The sequence below is a fragment of the Spinacia oleracea genome, chromosome 2, assembly GCF_020520425.1.
Source record: "Spinacia oleracea cultivar Varoflay chromosome 2, BTI_SOV_V1, whole genome shotgun sequence".
Taxonomy (NCBI): domain Eukaryota; kingdom Viridiplantae; phylum Streptophyta; class Magnoliopsida; order Caryophyllales; family Amaranthaceae; genus Spinacia; species Spinacia oleracea.
In genome coordinates, this window is record NC_079488.1 from 112,893,881 (window position 1) to 112,911,832 (window position 17,952).

Genomic DNA, 17,952 nt, shown 5'->3' on the forward strand with positions numbered 1-17,952 from the left:
AAAAATGCCGATCATCAATCACGACCAAAAGATTAAAAAAAAGTCTATTTCCATTATTTGCTTGGACAATAGACAAATAACAAATAAATAATAGAAAATTGAATGAAAGACAACGACCCATCTGAATTTCATGTGATTAATCCGAATAAAAAGACTCGGATAGGGAACCCAATTGGATATAAGACGGTTCCTGCTAGCACCGCGGCTAGCCTACTTGATCTCGAGGATCCACCCCAGAGGAGAGGGGCATTTACCAACAATCAAATATAGAGTATAATTTTATTTAATTGTGATGAGAAAATACAAGATCTTTGTACATGGAACCAATCATTAGCTCCCAATTCCCAACTATGAGGCGAATGAAATAAGATGCATAAATCAGTTTCTGGCAATTGTTCCTAGGAACTGATTTATGCAGAGTTCCTCAACAAGCGATATATCGAGCTAGTCATCCGGATTGACATAAATCGTTCCCGAAAAGCTCAATTCTTTGATCAAACACTTCGTCTTTGACTCAAACCATCTAATAATCACTTGATCCACCTCCAAATACTTCAAGCATCCAAATGATCGTAAAATCACCTGCAATATCAAGAAAACACAAACGAAGCGTAATATAGTACAATAGCGACAACTTATGCAAATAAGACTCTAAATGCAACTAAAATTTGACGAATGCCTAGAAATGCAACCTAAATGCGCCTAAAATACCCTATACAAATATGATTCATCAATAGGCTAATGAAAGGACACACAATAATATATGTAGACAGATGTTCAATCAATTCGAAGATGATTTTCAAGGTTGATTCACGAACTATAAAATCTGTATATAATAGACATTCCGTAAGTATGAAATCTAATTACATTTATATATGGTTGTCCAAAGTTATTAATTTCATGTGATTAAATGCACAAAAGTTTACTAAAATGTGGATTTATAATGACAACGGCTCCATTTTATTCGACTTATTTTGTCTGAACTTTGCATTATCTTAAATTATTTGAACTCATTATAACTTATTTTATCTGAAACAAACTTATTTAGTTTGAAATATTCTTATTTGTATGTAAAAATGTCTGAAAAAAACTTATTTTTTTTCCTGAACTTAATTGAACTTATTGTATCTAAAATAAGTCAAAATAAGTGAACAACAACAACAGCAACTACTACTACTACTAATAGACTTGATTATAATTTATTGAACTTGTTAAACTTGATTGTAACTTATCTGAAATTATCTAAACTTACTGGTATAGAAATTTACTATACCACAATATTTTAACCACCTAACTAATCTACATTTACATTTGAAATACATGCTTCCTCATTTTTGTTTTCTCCACAAAGAAATCCAAGATGTAGAAATAAAATAAAATAAAATAAAAAAACTAAGAGGGTTACAAGCACAAGACACCATTATCCCAACAGATAAATGCACACAAAACACTAGGGGCCTCACTTCTGATACAACCCACTAAATAATACAGTTAAAATGGGGTCAAATTAGTAAATACCCATAAATAATTCATTCATTTTTTTATTAAAAATAATTCAATCATTTAATAACTACAACAACCAAAAACAAACAAAATATCCAGATAAATATTTAAACAAAAATTAACCCCAGTTTTTGGAGGGATACTTAATACTAACACTTTAATTAAGGCGGCAATGTCAGTCAAGGCACGTGACCCCCCACCTCCCTCCCTTTCTTCAACTACAGAGAGAGAAAAACAAGAGAGAAAAAACTCTGACCAGTTTTTTTTGAAAATGGTGGGAAGCTCAACTTCTTCCAAATCACCTCGTTCCACGTCACCTTTCCGACCAAAGAAAGGGTCTCCGTCGCCGTTTTCTTCGCCGGCGGTTAAGAATGTTGCCGGACGTCCGGCAAGTCCGGCGTCGGAGCGTTCCGAGTTTAGTAAACCTAAAGAGAATGTTACTGTTACTGTTCGATTTCGTCCTCTCAGGTATAGCTCATTTGACTTTTTATTTTGTAATTTTGGTTTGATTTTTCGGGTAGGATTGGTGTTAATTTAGGAATGAATGACAAAATCGCGCTTTAGAAGACGGTGTTGTTAATGTTTGATTATGTTTAATTTTTCCAGTTTTAGCTCATTTTTTTTTGAAATGTTTGGTTCTGTTGATGATTATAGTGCGAGAGAGATGAAGCTAGGGAATGAGATCTTCATTTAGGAATGAATGACAAAATCGAGCGTTAGACGGAGTTGTGAATGTTTGATTGTGTTTAATATTTCCATTTTTGGCTCTTAAATTAATTAATTAATTTTTTTTTTTTTTTTTGGAAATGTTTGGTTTTGTTGATGATTATATAGTGCGAGAGAGATGAAGCTAGGGAATGAGATAGCGTGGTATGCGGATGGAGATTGTACAGTTCGGAATGAGAATAACCCTAACATTGCTTATGCATTTGGTCAGTTACTCAGTTCCCTTCTTTTAAATTTGTTTTCCTCTATGCATATAATGTGGTATGTTAAAAATTTACATGAAGAAGATGATTCGAAAGAGCATGTAACACTAGCGGCCTGTTTGGTAGCCGATCATAAAGGGTGTCAATGAGAATGAATTTGTGTGTAAATTTGTAAGGAAACTCAATATTCATTCATGAGGTAATGCTATTCGTAAATTTTCATTAACATGATAACATCTATTACTATTTGTGGAGTGGTATTGGATGGGAATGCGATGCAAATATATGAAGAAAAACATCAAGTTTGAGATAAAGTTTCATTACAATTTACAATGGACATTATGATGTTATTTTCCTTATCAAATAAGAGTTAGATTTATTATCATTCCTACCATTTATTAACGGCTACTAAAACAAGGCCATAGATAGAAGTGAATGGAGGAAGAGGATCTTTGTGGACGATCTCAATATTGTTGTTGTATATAAATGTGCTATGTTGATGTGATGCAATGATTGGGATTATTTTAAAAGGTGCAGATTTGCCCAAAATAGAGTGTACAATATGTGTACGGGTACAACATAGTAGTTTCAATGAGGAGCCTACCTTTTGTGGAGTGTTTCAGATTGCTATGGATTATGGGAAGGGGGAGAGGAAGTTTATCGTCTTGACTAGTTGCAAGGTTGTGTAGTGTGTACATCTCGATTTTGCGAACTTGGCCAATTAGAAAGTGTCTTATGCATGTATATTGAGAAAATAAGGATACCATATCATTTGATGGAAAATTGGAGAAGTTAGAGATTTGGGTGGTAATTTTTCAAGTTGCCTTTTAGCAGGTTGGTATTGAACAAGACTAAGATATACAACCAACAGTTTATTATTCCTATTAGTTCTAACGAATATTGACTGAAGTTGGGACAAGTTAAACTGAAAATTCGAAAAGCTACCTAAGTTAAATACTTAAATGTCTTTCAAAATTTTGAAGGCGGCCTCGTAGTTTCAAAGCATTTGCACCAGTTAATTTATAAATGTTCTATTGTATGAATTGGAGAATTTTCAAACCATTTGCACCAGTTACTTTATAAAAGCTACCAAGGTTCTAATGTATGAATGTGTATTCATCGGAGAATTTTATTGCCTCCTTGCTTCTTGATGTACTTCCTGATTTTCCCTGTTTTCTCTAGTTACGTTTTATAAAAAATGCAATGCTGGTATTTCGGGATTTTTGTCTCTCAACTGTTGTAGTAATGCTTGATGCAGATAGAGTATTTGGTCCTGCAACAACCACACGCCATGTATATGATGTTGCCGCTCATCATGTTATAAATGGTGCTATGGAAGGAATAAATGGTAATACTTGCTCTGTCTGAAATATGTTGTGAATGTCAGAAGGATTCTTCACATTTGCTCATTTTATCTTTCCACTGAGGGGAATGGATAAGCGAACAATGTTGTTGATTTGTCGTCTCTTCTTTGATTTAAGTTTTCATCATCGTCCCTTTTTACTCCTTCATTACTTTTAGTCTCTAAGCAAACGACGAGTTGTTGTTCTTATATTATACGCATTGCAGAAGGGCTGGTGCCTTTTCATGTTAGTATCAGGTACCAGCCTACCAGGCAAAAGTTGCATGTCAATACGGTGCTATTTTGTCTCAATTACAGAAAAGGTTGGCTAAATAAAAAAGTATTTTGTATTCAAGCAAATATAGAAGAACAAAGGAAACGGTAAACACTATCAACTACACTATGGTTGTCAATCCGTGTCCAGTGTTGCAAAAGTTATCTTATAGGAAGGCTATTTTAGTGTGGCATGCACACATACACCAGTATTACTCAGCTACACCTTTCCTCAAAAAAGCACGCCAAAACTCTCACTTTGTTGGTGCTCTCAGACTCTCAGTCCCCCCAGCTTTTTCACCATGTGAAATTTCCCTCTTTTTTAATCAATTCAAATGTTTATAATTTTCCTCTGAAGTGTTGTATGATGTGGTCAATGTTAAGTTGCAACATATGCATTATCAATAATAATTTATGAGTTCATGTTGTGAGTTGAATTCTTAGTAGTTGGGATTTTGGAATATGTTTCAGTGTTTCACGATATGACTCTGTGACTAAACGGTCTTGCTTCCTCCAGGTACTATCTTTGCATACGGAGTTACTAGTAGTGGGAAGACGCACACAATGCATGTAAGAGAGATCTATATACTCGTAGTTTACTAATTTTACTTATGATATATTGACTGTCTCTTCACTCACATTCTTTTATTATTATCATTCTAATAAGGAACATATCGAATTGGGGATCATGTATAACTATAACACATTTCTTTTGTTAACTGAACTGATTAAATGTGATTTTAACTGTTCCAACTTCCAACTACCATGCTATAGTTTCCAACTGTCGCCATTGTGTCCCAACACTAATACAAAGACTGATAAAGGAGTGGTTGTGAGAGGAGATTTAAAATTATGTGAATATATCAAAGTGAGGGAACAGTGTTTCAGTGCCTACATAGTCTTCAGGTTAGTGGTATAAAAAAAAATGGATGAAAAAGGATATTAAGGGGATTCTGCGGATAATAAATTTCAGTTCTGTAAAAATAGGTACAACCGTACAAGACATATATTGCTTCTATTCCTGTTATTTGCATGTGAAACTCTCTGATGCTGAAGTGTCCAAGAGAGTTAGAGAGGTGTTTGATCTGCTTTAAAGGATATATCTCTAGTGGTTGGCCATTTTAAGTGTTAGGCATGTGTTCAACATGGATATTGCAGGGCAGGTAAAACAGTTGACTTTAGCTAAAATTTGCAGCAGATGTTCTTAACCAGTCCCCTCAGAATTTCACGCATCTGTTTTACTTACTTCAAGCTAATTAAGCTGGGAACAGCAGGAAGCGACGAATAATAGTTGTGTCCTTGAGCCTTGGGGTGTTAAGACTAGAACAAAGTAGTGATAGGTGATTATGAGCATAAAATCTTCTGCAATCTGATCCTAGTGATATTTATGATTGTTCTTTTAGTGCCTCGTTGCCTTCCATCATACTTCGCATGTAATTTTATGTGCACTAAAATCCGTCTCCTCACCAGCTAACTGTGAAAGGAATTGAATCTGTGAATTAAATATCACTGTCCGTGAGGTAAAAGAGTTGTGTGCTTTCCTTCTGTGTTTAGCCTTTAGGACAAAGACAAACGTAAAAGTTTGTTTTTTGGTTCTGAATGAGACCTTCATGCTAATTTCCCCAATGGAAAGTTGTATATGGAAGTTAAAATTTCCGCGAGGCTCTAACTCAAGAAAGTTAGCATGAGGCAACATGCCATATAATACGATTTGCTAATTGTTCTGTAACATGGGAAATTGGCTTTTTATATAGTCAAGGCCTTGCCAAATTTTGATGTCATCTTAATAAAACCATCCGATTATGTAGTTTTTGCTTGCTATTTCGATTATGTAGTATTCTTCTCTCTGGGGCTTGCATAAGTGGCTATGCTGACACTGTGATTTTGATATCAGGGGGTGCAGAAGTCACCTGGAATCATCCCATTAGCAGTGAAGGATGTCTTTGAAATCATACAGGAGGTATCTCATTATACTACTCACTGATACTATACTGAAAGCTTTTACTCTTTCTTTTCTTTCTATAAACTTATCATGGATCACGCATATCAGACACCTGGCAGGGAGTTTCTTCTTCGTGTTTCTTATCTGGAAATCTACAATGAGGTAAGAAATTCTCTAATGTTCTTTTTGAATTGTTGATTTACTATTGAATTGACCTTGTGAATTACTAGTATCGTTAACTGCTGTAATAGCAGCTCTTTGATAGTATACTTATTTGCTGGTCATGTTAAATTTGTCTGTAAATAAGCAAGTCAGCGAGTAGAACAAGATGATAAAAAGAGATACACATTAGAAAGAAGGGAAATCAAATGGTGCTCCCTACCACCTTGATTTTGATTCAAGTATTGCATCACAACTCACCACATCACACGAGCCCTTTAATATGTGTGCCTCTTCCCATGTCGCAATTAGAAAAAACGGAAGAAGCATAAGACTTGAGTTAATTTATGCCTCATTTTGAATAATTGAGATATTCTAGATTTTTAAATTCAACCAATTATTGAATAGGACATTTTGGTGTTGTTTAAGTCAATGATTCTCTATGGATACAATCGAACTTGTTAGATCACCTCTCCAATCCTTTATGTTCTTTCAGGTTATCAATGACTTGCTGGATCCAGCAGGACAAAACTTACGAATCCGAGAAGATACTCAGGTACATGTGCTGGTTGAAACTGAATTTTTTTTTAGGATCAAAGTCCAGGTAAAAGGCCCACTTTATGAACCAATGTATTTACACTTGCAGAAGTTGAACAAAATGGGTTTTTTCAATAATTTGCAATTTGCAAATGCTTAATACAAGTTCTGAAGTCAGTTTTGAGAGTGGACATGTGGGGTGAGGGTAATGTGATAGGTTTTCATTGTGGAAAGAAACAATGTGACCTAATATTATGTAAAGAGGTATATTGACTCCAGAATTTGTACCGCAACTACTATGAAATTCTCAATCATATACTTGTCTTCCAAAACCTACTCATTCTTAGTATCACGCAGAACGAAATATTTACAACTGATGTTTTGTGTGTTTCATTTGGAAAACACATTTTCTTCCATAAATCTCATAAAGGAATCAACACAAACGTAAAAATTAGGCTTTTGCTTGTAAAAGAAAAGTGGCAAAACAGGGTTCTATTTACTTGTCTGTTCCCTAGATATTCATTATGTAGTGTTGCTTCCCATCGTTGTCTTGATGATATGCAGGCTATATGTTGTGCAGGGAACTTACATCGAAGGAATTAAAGATGAAGTTGTACTCTCGCCTGCTCATGCATTATCCTTGATTGCTACTGGTGAAGGTACGCTTGAGTTAAGTGTCTTATATATGTTGAAACGATATAGTACCTAGATTGGTTGCTTACAGTGTTTGGTCACGGAGGCTGTTCTGACGTTGCATTTATATCTATGTTCATAACTCCGTGTCCTTTTATTCGTGGTTTTTTTGGGTAGTTGTATTTGTTGTTTATTAGTTATTGTTGTCAACAATAGGCTTTTCAAGTTCCACATCCGAGCCATCAGTTAATCATCTGAATGATTTTATTTCTAATATTGGCAGCACATAGACATGTTGGCTCCAACAATTTCAATTTACTTAGCAGTCGAAGTCACACCATTTTCACTTTGGTAAGTGTTTCTTTTATGCAAATATGTATTGACGTGCATGCCCAGTATCATTCTTGATCTGCCCGTACTCTTGGTTGCTTTCTTGAATTTCAACTTCCTTTTGTTCTCTGTATCTCTTTTGTTTCTTTTCCATGATGTAGCTGCACTGCTATGTGTTCCAGTTCACTTGGTTCTGGCATGACCATGTCTCTTTGGTCCACGTGGTCATGTCATTTAGGCTCATAACCATGCCTGTGACAATTCTAGCTTGGAAGAATTACATGTCAAAGCCAAATACATGATGCTTGGAGTTGGTTTTGGTAGGAGGAGTTATGGTTGAGTTGTCTCTTGGATATTTAGAAGATTTTCCGTAGGTGGGGCTAGTATAAGGTTGTGCACACAATTTTTGTTCCCCAGAAAAAAGGAAAGAGTCCAAGAATCTTTGTGGATAAGTTGGTTTCTTCAGATCAGTGGGGTCATATATTGGGTAGGCGTGGTGATCTCTGCATGAGCTGTTACAATTTCCTTCTCTTTTATTGGGGTGGGTAGGTGGGTGTGTACTATGTAGGTGGCCAGGTAGGTTTGCTGAAGAGTAAGACCTCAATGGCTTTGTAACTTCATGGAAGTTGTATTTGTTGAGCCAATTTCTTTTATAGAGGCTGAACAAAAAATGACTATTTGATTTCTAAAAGACTGGAAATCTTACAGATAAAAGAAACACTTTAAACTAGAAGAATCCTATGAAGTATTATCTATTTCGTTTTGACTACCTTCTAATTATTATGGCTACGAAGAAAATATTTAAGTAGCAGTTTAGTAACAGCAAAAACATTTAAATATTGATCTGTTTTCTCAAGAACCTCCAAGTCAGGCCTCCCCATCCTTTCTACAATTTCTTGACTCTTAACATGACCGAACCTTCCCAAGTGACACCGTGCTCTGTATATGAGACTTGATCCCAACAGGATGGAAAAACCCATAAATGCTTTATTGCAGCGGTTGGATGTGTTTCCACTCACTTAGTGTTAAAGAACATAGCTTTGCTTTCTTGAATGACCAATAAGCTACTTGATGCAATTCACTCCTTGTTCTGGGCTCAGGACCAGATGTGGAATGGGAAAATCCTTCAACATAAGATTTACCCCTGCCCACTCCAGCAGATTTCTTTTTTCTTTTGAGTTCTGACTTCTGAGAGATGGTGGAACATGCACTCTTAGGGTTAACGATGTTGAACTTTGTTCTCAACTTATACTTGCTTGGCTCTTTCAAATGAGGTCAATATTAAAATTAAACCCAGCGTTTCCTTCATGCTCTTAACACAAGTATGACACGAATTAATCGGTTTGCACATGTACTCTTAAATTAAGAATTGGAAGGTATAGTTTTATTTTTAAATTTTGTTCATAAATGTTTATGAAAGAAAACCTTCTACGATGTACATTTCACAAAAACTGGCTACTTATTTAAGGATGGGTTTCTACTGTTCATTGTACAAGTTATTGTTTTGTGTTTTGGTGAATTTTTCTCAGTTTCGATTTTTCTTGCCTGATGCCTTGTTAAGTTATATAATCATTGACAAAGTTGTTGGCTTTCCAGACCATTGAAAGCAGTTCACATGGGCAAAGTCCAGAGGAAGAAGATGTTTCACTATCTCAGTTGGCAAGTCTTTCCTATACTTCATTGTTTAATAAGAACTTCCTGTTAGATGTTTTACATCTGCGTATTTATTCTTCCCCTCCACCCTTTTGGACCAGTTCCTTGAATCTGCTACTATTAGCAAGATCTTTTAGTGACTTTTGTTGCCCTTCTTTTTAACTTATCTCTATCTTTGCAGCATTTGATTGATCTTGCTGGGTCTGAAAGTTCAAAGATTATAACAAATGGATTACGTAGAAAAGAAGGCTCATACATAAATAAAAGTTTGCTAACTCTTGGCACTGTAAGTGGTTTCTTTGCCTAATAGCTAGTTTATTGATCAAGCATGTTTGTTGTCTGATGGAAATCTTACCCATGTTGGAAACTTTATGAGATTCTTTACCCACCTAAATAAAAGGTGCTAAACTTAGAAAGAGCACACCTGTCGGACTTCCTGTAATTATTCTTTGTACAAAGTACTTTATACAGCTTTTTTTTTGCTGCATTAGAAATTTACTATGAGAAGGTCGTAACATGTAATTAAAGTGGCGGTGTTTTAAGTATATACTCTTTCTGGTTTGACATGACAAGTTTACAAGTAGAAGTTAGTCTTATTTGACAGCTTCTGTTTCCTGAAAGCCGTTAAAAGATTAACCATAAGTTCATGTGATAGGTAATCTCTAAGCTTACCGATGGAAAAGCAGCTCATATTCCTTACCGTGATTCAAAGCTCACCCGTTTGTTGCAGTCGTCTCTCAGTGGCCATGGACGAATTTCAGTGAGTTACTATAAAATTTCATCGAGTGCTTTTTTCACCTGAAAAATTGATATTTTCTTGTCGAATTTGTTTCACATCTGTCTTAACTATTTTGTAGCTTATCTGCAACGTGACCCCTGCCTCTGGCCACAGCGAAGAAACTCACAATACTTTGAAGTTTGCACACAGGAGCAAACATGTAGAAATAAAGGCTTCTCAAAATAAGGTAACTTTAGGAGAGCTTCTTCATTCTTTCTTGTTTTCCTGAAAATCTTGCAACACTACTAATGCGTTTTTGTCGTTGACTTTTGTTTCTGGAAGATATTGGACGAAAAATCCCTCATTAAGAAGTACCAAAAGGAAATTTTAAGTCTAAAGCAAGAGCTTCAGACACTAAAGCATGGCATAACAGAGGACCCATGTGAGGATCCATGTGTGAGTGTGTCAACACCAGAAGATTTGGTTAGCTTAAAGCTGCAGGTATATGTTTGTATGCTTAATAGTCTTACAAGAATGTTTCACTAGTACATGCCTTGCTTTTTCACTCAGAAAACATCAGGGGTGAAGGACTGTTGCTCATTCATCAGTCCCTTATTTTATATGTATAATTGGGTACTTTCTCTGTTTTCTCGGGTCATCACATTACTTTCAAGTTTTTCTGGTTCATCCTTTATGTGACTGTACTATTCCCTTGAGATTTGTATGGTTCTTTGTGCTTCGTAAAATGATGTATACTTTTTCTTTTCTCATAAGTCACAACTCCTTTATGTGTGTTTCAGTAGTAGATACAATCAACTTTTGGAAACCTTCTTTCCCTACAGTTAATGACGATGGTCTTTATCTACTCCTAAACGCGGTTTTTATAATTTATGATTGAGGGTAAAGTGTACTATTGCATTAGAAATTCTGCCAATCAGTTCGTACTTCAGAACAGTTGTCGAGATTTAATTTTCTTTTACTGGGATCTCAGTCTTTTTTGTTTAACTCAATTCTTGCCTTCTCTCTCATGGATAACGATGGGATTAATTCTGTCATCTGTGCTGATCAATTCTCATTTGAAATGCAATTAGAATTTCTAAAGCCTACTTGTATGCTGAATGAATCACCGTGAGACCTGTTAATCGTTAGTTGAATGATTGGTTTGTAGAGGCTTCTCTTGAAATTTTTGTCATATAATTGATAATCTTCTGTTTTCTTTTGTGTATAGGAAGAAATTTTGTATTATGCTTTTATTTTGTATTGTTTCCCTGTGTCTCCTAATTTTCTCCCCTCTTCCCCTCACCCCCCCCCCCCCCCAAAAAAATTGTTTCTAAAGGTGGAAGCAGGTCAGGCTAAGTTGCAGTCTAACATGGAGGAGGAGGAGGAGGACCAAGCTAAAGCGGCTCTTACGGGAAGAATTCACCGGCTTACAAAATTAATTTTGGTTTCAACAAGAAATACTTCAGGAACAAACATCCCCCGAAAGGCGGCTGTCTATACAAAAATGCATTCATTTGCAGAAGATGAGGTGCTTGATTCTGCTCTCGACATCTCTATTCAAAGTTCCGAATATGTTATTTTACTACTCGTAATTTGTAAAAGTCTTGGACTGGATGCAGCTTGCACATTTACCCGATAGGACGAGGGAATATGTAATTTGTGGTGATGATGATGGTGATGGAAGTCTGGATCCTGAGGTTCCAGTTCAGGAATGTGCCAATGCTAACAATCTGCATGAGACAGTTAAGGATGACAAGAAGAGTAAAAAAAAAGGAATGCTTGGATGGTTTAAATCAAGAGTAATTATTTCACCCATCTTTTTTTCCTCGGAAATTTCATTTCTTGATTGGCATGAATATAAGAACTATGGCCTAACAAATTCTCTATTAAGCATTCTGTGACTCTTGAAATGCTTGCAGAATATGTTCTCTATTTGCATTACGATTCTTTTCTTTCTTTGCTTGTTGTCCTTTTCCAGTCCCCGTAACCTTTGGTGTTATCATTCTATGTTTCCAAAGAAGCTTACAACTAATGTTTGGACCTGCGCTGCTAAGTGCTTCTCCTTATCGCAACGTGAAGAATCTAAAACTAACCGTTAAAATTAGATTATTCAAATGGATGAAATTATGAAACTCTATTTTGTTTACAGAAAAATAAGTATGTCAAATGCGGATTTCTGTACTGTTTTTGTCTTTTTGATAAAACTAGAAAATTTGATTAAGTGATTGTAGGGATGGCAATAGACCCAAATCTCCACTCAAAGTACCTGGATCCTAACCCCTTTTTAAGGCGTTTGCATTGCGGATTGTTAACCTTAGGGGAATAAACCAACATGGAGGAATTTTCAACTATGTTTATTGTTGGATTCTATTCTATATTTCATCCATTTGTAGGGGCCAACAATAACTTCATGCGTTTTTGTGCAGAAGCCTGAGCATGTTGTTGGATTGTCTCCAGCTGGCGCTGATGGTCAGACTTCAACTAGTGGAACTCCTTTATCTGGTTCCACCCCCTCAAAAAATAGAGTAATGGCTTCTGATGGAAAAGACAAACAGAGGAAATTAGTCAAAAGGAGGCAGGGCGATATTCCAGCTACAGACTCGTCTACAGAAAAAGGCCAAACTGACGAATTATTTAGCACTGGAGTTGGGATTTCTCATATGGATCCGGTGAGAGATCTTCTAGTTCTTCTATGTATTAGTCAGTTGGAAACTTTTGGTAAATAGAACTTGAGTAAAGATGATTAGCATTATGTTACTCGGACTCGGATACCCATATTGGACACACGGCACAGGCATGTGTCCAAGTGTCAGACACATCTACTTTGTGGAAAAAAAACATGATTTTGGTCCAAATGAAGTGTCGAAATGTCCATAACCATGTCCGAATGTCGAAGATCCGACACTGGTATTTGAGGTAAAATGAAGAGTCCATGTAACATAACTGTTATTTGTTCTTGTGCGGTCTATTACTACTCTTTTTTGTCGGCTTTGTTTATCCTAGTTAATCTTGGAACACCTTGAAATTTTTAGGATTACCATTTTGGTAAAGTGATAGAAAGAGCCAACTATGCACATGACTTTTGATGTTCAAGTGTCTTAACCGTTATACGTGAGCAAAGTCCTTTCCGGGATTATTTTTGATTGGGTGGGTTGGTGTTCTTGCTGTTTTATATATTAACCAACCACTGACACCTACTTCCGGTAATATGCACTTCTGGCTTCTCAAACTATCCGGAGCTTTGTGATACTGCCTTATACGAAGTATAAATTATCATCAGCTTGTGTTAATATTGTAAAAGCAAATTTTCTATTGCTAAAAGCTCTCTACTGGCCTTTTTTACATGTCTTTGGAGGCTGCTTTTCATCTTGCTATTCCTTATCTGGCTTGTCAATCGTCTTAGTACCAAGAGTTTGCTGACTGCTAATTGGCATAAAGTACATTTGTCTCCTGTTCACATTAATTGCTAATTCGGGGAAAAAAATGTTTTTCCTTGAACATATTCAAAGATCCTCTCTTCCTTTACATTCTTTTCATAGCTTATTCTGGAATAAAATTGTGAATATGCATTTTGCAGACTGGAACAACCATTACAGATCAGCTGAATTTTCTTCATGAGCAAGTGAAACTGCTTGCTGGAGATGTTGCACTGTGTACCGAATCTCTTAAAAGACTGTCGGAGGAAGCGATAAACAACCCAGAAGATTCTCGGGATGAGGTACCCTATGTGACCTCCAACATAACTGCACAAGCCAAACCATTCATATCTTATAGATATATGATTAATAAATGTTACACACATTACAGGAGCAAATACAGAAGTTGAAGAATATAATCACTGAAAAAAAGCTGCAAATACATCAGCTGGAGCAACACACTATTGCATCACTGGAAACAGCTCCACAAAGGTCGAGTAAGTCTGAGTTATCTCAGGTATTAATCTTTTAGTGATATTCTTATTAGCAATTGTACTCAAAGGACTGATAATTAGGATGCTAATTTTATTAAAATTAAAAGAAAGACAATTATGTTTTTGTTGAAAAAACAGTGAGAAATCAAGTGGTATGGTCTAACGAAAGTTACCAAACCATCTCAAAAGGTCTTACCTCCAATGATGTAGAGAGGAACATGGATTCATATTCTTACACCTGCTCACATCCTAGATAGGATGGGATTACGATCTGGGCCTAAACAAATATATCAAAACATGATATTTTGCCCATGCCTGTTCTATTCCTGACTACTCCTACCCATATCAGCTCACAGTATGACAACATAAAGGCAGCAAGGAATCTGGACTCACAGTATGCTTGAGTTTTGAACTAGTTATCTAAAATCTTATAAGTTGATTAAATACTGTACATCTTTTTTAGCTGCTGTCCTCGTTGTTGAAGTTGTGATGTGATCTATTTTTCTCCTCAATGTAAATTGAGGATGATCAGGACATGATGTGAACAAATTCCTTTCTGTCTTATTATTGTGGTTATCACAAATTTTTGACAAGTTATTGCTTTCTCGTGTAGGCTTTATCCAAGCTTTCTACTCAGTTGAATGGGAAAACTATTGAACTTGAGGTTGGTTAAATTCCTCCTGCTTTCTTTTTCTGTTGTTTTGTTTGGCTCTTCTTTTTGCTTCCTCCTTCTGAGGAAATAAAGGTAAAATAAATGGTATTTTACTAATGGGTTTCTGTGGTTGGTTGCTCAGATCAATTCAGTGGATAAAAGAATTCTTCAGGAACAATTACAAAGGAAGGTATAAGCATGCAATATCCATACTCTTCTGCAAATCTAATTTGATAACCTGCTGAGTGATTTTCACAATGTCTAGATTTCAGAAAACGCTGAGATGCAAGAAACCATTCTTCTACTTAGGCAGCAAGTTAGCACATTGTCAGATATATGCTCTGTCTGTCCAGAAGGACAAAGTCGGTCTGCTATGCTCAATTCTGATTCTAGCAATTCAGATGAGAAAAACAAGGGAGGGAAGGATTCACCTCTTGATGCAACTACACCTACTAGTGTGATAAATTTGAATCGGATCTTTGCTCAGGATGAATCAAAAGATTGCAAGAATGCTACAAATTCGAACTTACAGGTAATTATGCTGATTATTCTTTCTGTTTTCTTGATGTATAAGCTCATCTTACTGATTTTTCTCAATTATTATTCACTAGAAGTATCAAAGAGAACTACTTCTCCTATCCAAAAAATAAAGAAGAGAGCTTCTAAAAATTTCTGTCAAAATGGCCTTCTTAGATTTGTTGTTTTGCCTTTTAGGCTTCTAAAATAGAGAATCTGAAGCAAGAGAATGCGATATTAGCTGAAGAAAAGGTTGGACTTGAAATTCACAGCCAAAAACTAGCAGAAGAGGCTTCATATGCAAAAGAATTGGCTGCAGCCGCAGCAGTTGAGCTTCAACATCTGACTGGAGAAGTAACTAGGCTGTCATATCAGAATGCCGAGTTGATTGGTGAGCTGAGTTCTACAAAAGAGGCCCATTCCGGATCTGGGTGCTGTCAACATTTGTCTGATGTGAAAGAAAGATGCAGTGATTATGCTAACATTGATGCAAGCTCAAGGAAATTAGAATACGAGCAGTTGGTTGAGTACTTGCAAAATGAACTTAATGTTAGATACCAGAGAGAAGCCATGCTAGAAGCTGCTTTGTCTGAGAAGGAACAAGTACAACATGAGCTGGATAAACAACTGAATGAGGCAAAGAGGCATGGTGAGGTTTTAGAGAATGACATGGAAAATATGTGGGCTCTCGTAGAAAACATGAGGAAAACTGGCACAGAGATTGATGACGCCATATCTCACAGGATTGGTTCATCTGATTATAGATCAGGTGAGGTTTCAGTTGGAATTTCTTCAAAGAGTAGCTTATTATCAGCAGAAAGTCAAGTTTCTAGAAATTTGGACAAGATAAGCTCAGTTGGTGCCAGCTATTCGAAAGAAACGGAAAGGTCCCGAGAAATACAGAGGCTAATTTCAAGACTGAAGGCATGTAAACCCTGACTAGATTCTTTAAATTTTAGTTGATTATCTTCTGAATTGATCTTGAATGTGATGTTTTAAAATATCCATATACTTACTCACATTAATAGTTTTTTTTTTTTCTTTTTTTTTTTCTGTATATTATTATACTTTTGTCCGAAAGTGCATATTCAATAGTTTTGTCGTCTTTCACAAGGGGAATTTTGACTTGAGCATTTTGATGAGGTTTGTTATTAGTACTTATCAGGGTTATCACTGTCTTGTGATTGTATAAGTTTCATGTTCTGTTCTCGGTAATGGTCCAGTTCATTCACTCTTGCTACAGCTCCAGCATTATAGTTCCTGCACTAAATTATTGGATTCTTTGACTTCATTTACTAAAAACTTGTCCAATGATATTGACAAATGCATCATTGTTGCTGTAGTTCATTGAACTTTGAACATCTATCTAGATATCAATTTTCCTTTTAATAGGTTTGTCATGCAGGTAGAAGTATTTTGTTTTCTTTGTTGTATTTTTTTTCTTTCTAAACAAGTAGCATGAATTCTCTGTCGTTTGATTTTTGATATTATGAACTTATAACTTTATTTGATATAAGTTTTCAGTCCACAAATGCACTGGAAATAAGTGCCTGTGACTGATCCCTCTTTTATTTACCCAAATTCTCTCTTATTTTAATCAGGGTGAAGACTTGTCTGGCCTTGATATGGCTACTCTTGAAGAATTGCAAAATGTTCATGTTGAAGCTATAACCAAGATTTGCCAAGCAAAGGTAAGATTGTTTTGCCTTGAAAAATAGTGAGATGAGCATCTACTTAATGTGACATTTCTTGAATTAGGTTAAGTTATAAGCTCACGATGGCTGTTGGAAACTGCATTATATCTCCCATGATTATTTACGTAACCAACATTGCACTTGGTTTCAGTTCCAGTTCATGACGCTTATAGTTTGACATCATTAATACTTTTTGGTGACCTATTGCAGTGCGCTAATCATATATTGTAGCAGGCCAGCAGATAGCCCTTCAAATAGGAAGTCTGAAATTTTTGTGGTTTGTTTCTTCTTTCTTATGGAACCCTCATTTACGCCCTGTTCTTTTGCGCTGAACTGAACTGAATTGAACTGAAAAATAAGCCCTGAAAGGCTGAAACTGAAATTAAGCAAAAAAAAAAACAGGGTCTGGGGATGTGTTGTAAGTTGTAATAAGCCTGGCTCACCACTAGTAATTGATGTTCTTGTTGCTTTGTGTAGGTATACGGCGTATTGGTGTGATACAACATCAAATAAATATTTGTAGATCAAATTTCAAATTTGATGCAGCAGGTGATGTTTCTAATACAAATTTGATTCTTTGATACTACGGTTTTCTTTAGCTTGTGATTCTTGCATGTGAACAATTCCTAATTAAGGGTTGTAATCGTTCTTCTGTTATGATCGTCTCAATTTGATTTCTTCTCTTCTTTTGGTTGAACAGGATGGTCTTTTGGAGATTAGAGAGTATATAAATACCAACTATCCATTCTGCATTAGTGCATTCCGATATTTATCAGGGCTTAAAACTGGCATAATGTAGGTAATACTAACAACTTTTGGCAAACGTGCAATTGGAATTTTTCATCTTTGTACAGTCTAAAACCCCAAGAACATACGCTTTTCTGGCGAGAGCTACGTATTGAACTGAACCGACTCTTGGGACTTGCTGACCAGTTTTTTGTGAGGAGCATTTCATTCATATTATTTTGTATCCGGAATGTATTTTGTAATAATCTTGTGGCTTACTGGTGTAAAACACTTGAACTAAACATTGACCAATGTAACTGTATATGTATATACGCGTATTTTCGAAACTGAAAGATGTTATTGTAAATTGTATGTTAGTTTATGTGTAATCCTTTCTATGAAATCAATCTGAGGAACTCATTGGGTCTTCAGTTA

The 17,952-nt window shown here is 35.8% G+C and overlaps 1 protein-coding gene across 4 annotated transcripts; it reads left to right on the top strand.

Annotated features, from left to right (window-relative positions):
* Positions 1–1,712: 1,712 nt before the first annotated feature.
* Positions 1,713–17,952, top strand: LOC110797490 (kinesin-like protein KIN-7C, mitochondrial). Of its 4 annotated transcripts, none has more exons than XM_022002630.2 (27): positions 1,713–1,971; positions 2,338–2,435; positions 3,691–3,780; positions 4,565–4,617; positions 5,942–6,007; positions 6,098–6,151; positions 6,645–6,704; positions 7,266–7,344; positions 7,602–7,669; positions 9,245–9,307; positions 9,483–9,587; positions 9,957–10,061; positions 10,159–10,266; positions 10,362–10,520; positions 11,356–11,547; positions 11,639–11,818; positions 12,446–12,688; positions 13,597–13,737; positions 13,827–13,952; positions 14,543–14,593; positions 14,724–14,771; positions 14,847–15,113; positions 15,296–16,021; positions 16,699–16,788; positions 17,002–17,068; positions 17,269–17,340; positions 17,492–17,952. In XM_022002630.2, exons 1-25 carry the CDS (start codon positions 1,775–1,777, stop codon positions 17,020–17,022), a joined length of 3,390 nt encoding a protein of 1,129 aa, XP_021858322.1. In that variant the 5' UTR covers positions 1,713–1,774; the 3' UTR covers positions 17,023–17,068; positions 17,269–17,340; positions 17,492–17,952. The 4 variants fall into 4 exon arrangements, with proteins under 4 accessions (XP_021858322.1, XP_021858382.1, XP_056693879.1 ...); XM_022002690.2 differs by having other exon boundaries at positions 11,371–11,547; XM_056837901.1 differs by lacking the exon at positions 17,002–17,068.

Excerpts from the sequence above, each read along its gene's own strand:
- LOC110797490 (XM_022002630.2), top strand. The coding sequence starts at position 1,775 with ATGGTGGGAAGCTCAACTTCTTCCAAATCACCTCGTTCCACGTCACCT. Across the intron at positions 13,953-14,542 it reads GTAAGTCTGAGTTATCTCAG|GCTTTATCCAAGCTTTCTAC; the intron begins GTATTAATCTTT and ends TTTCTCGTGTAG. Across the intron at positions 14,772-14,846 it reads AGGAACAATTACAAAGGAAG|ATTTCAGAAAACGCTGAGAT; the intron begins GTATAAGCATGC and ends CACAATGTCTAG.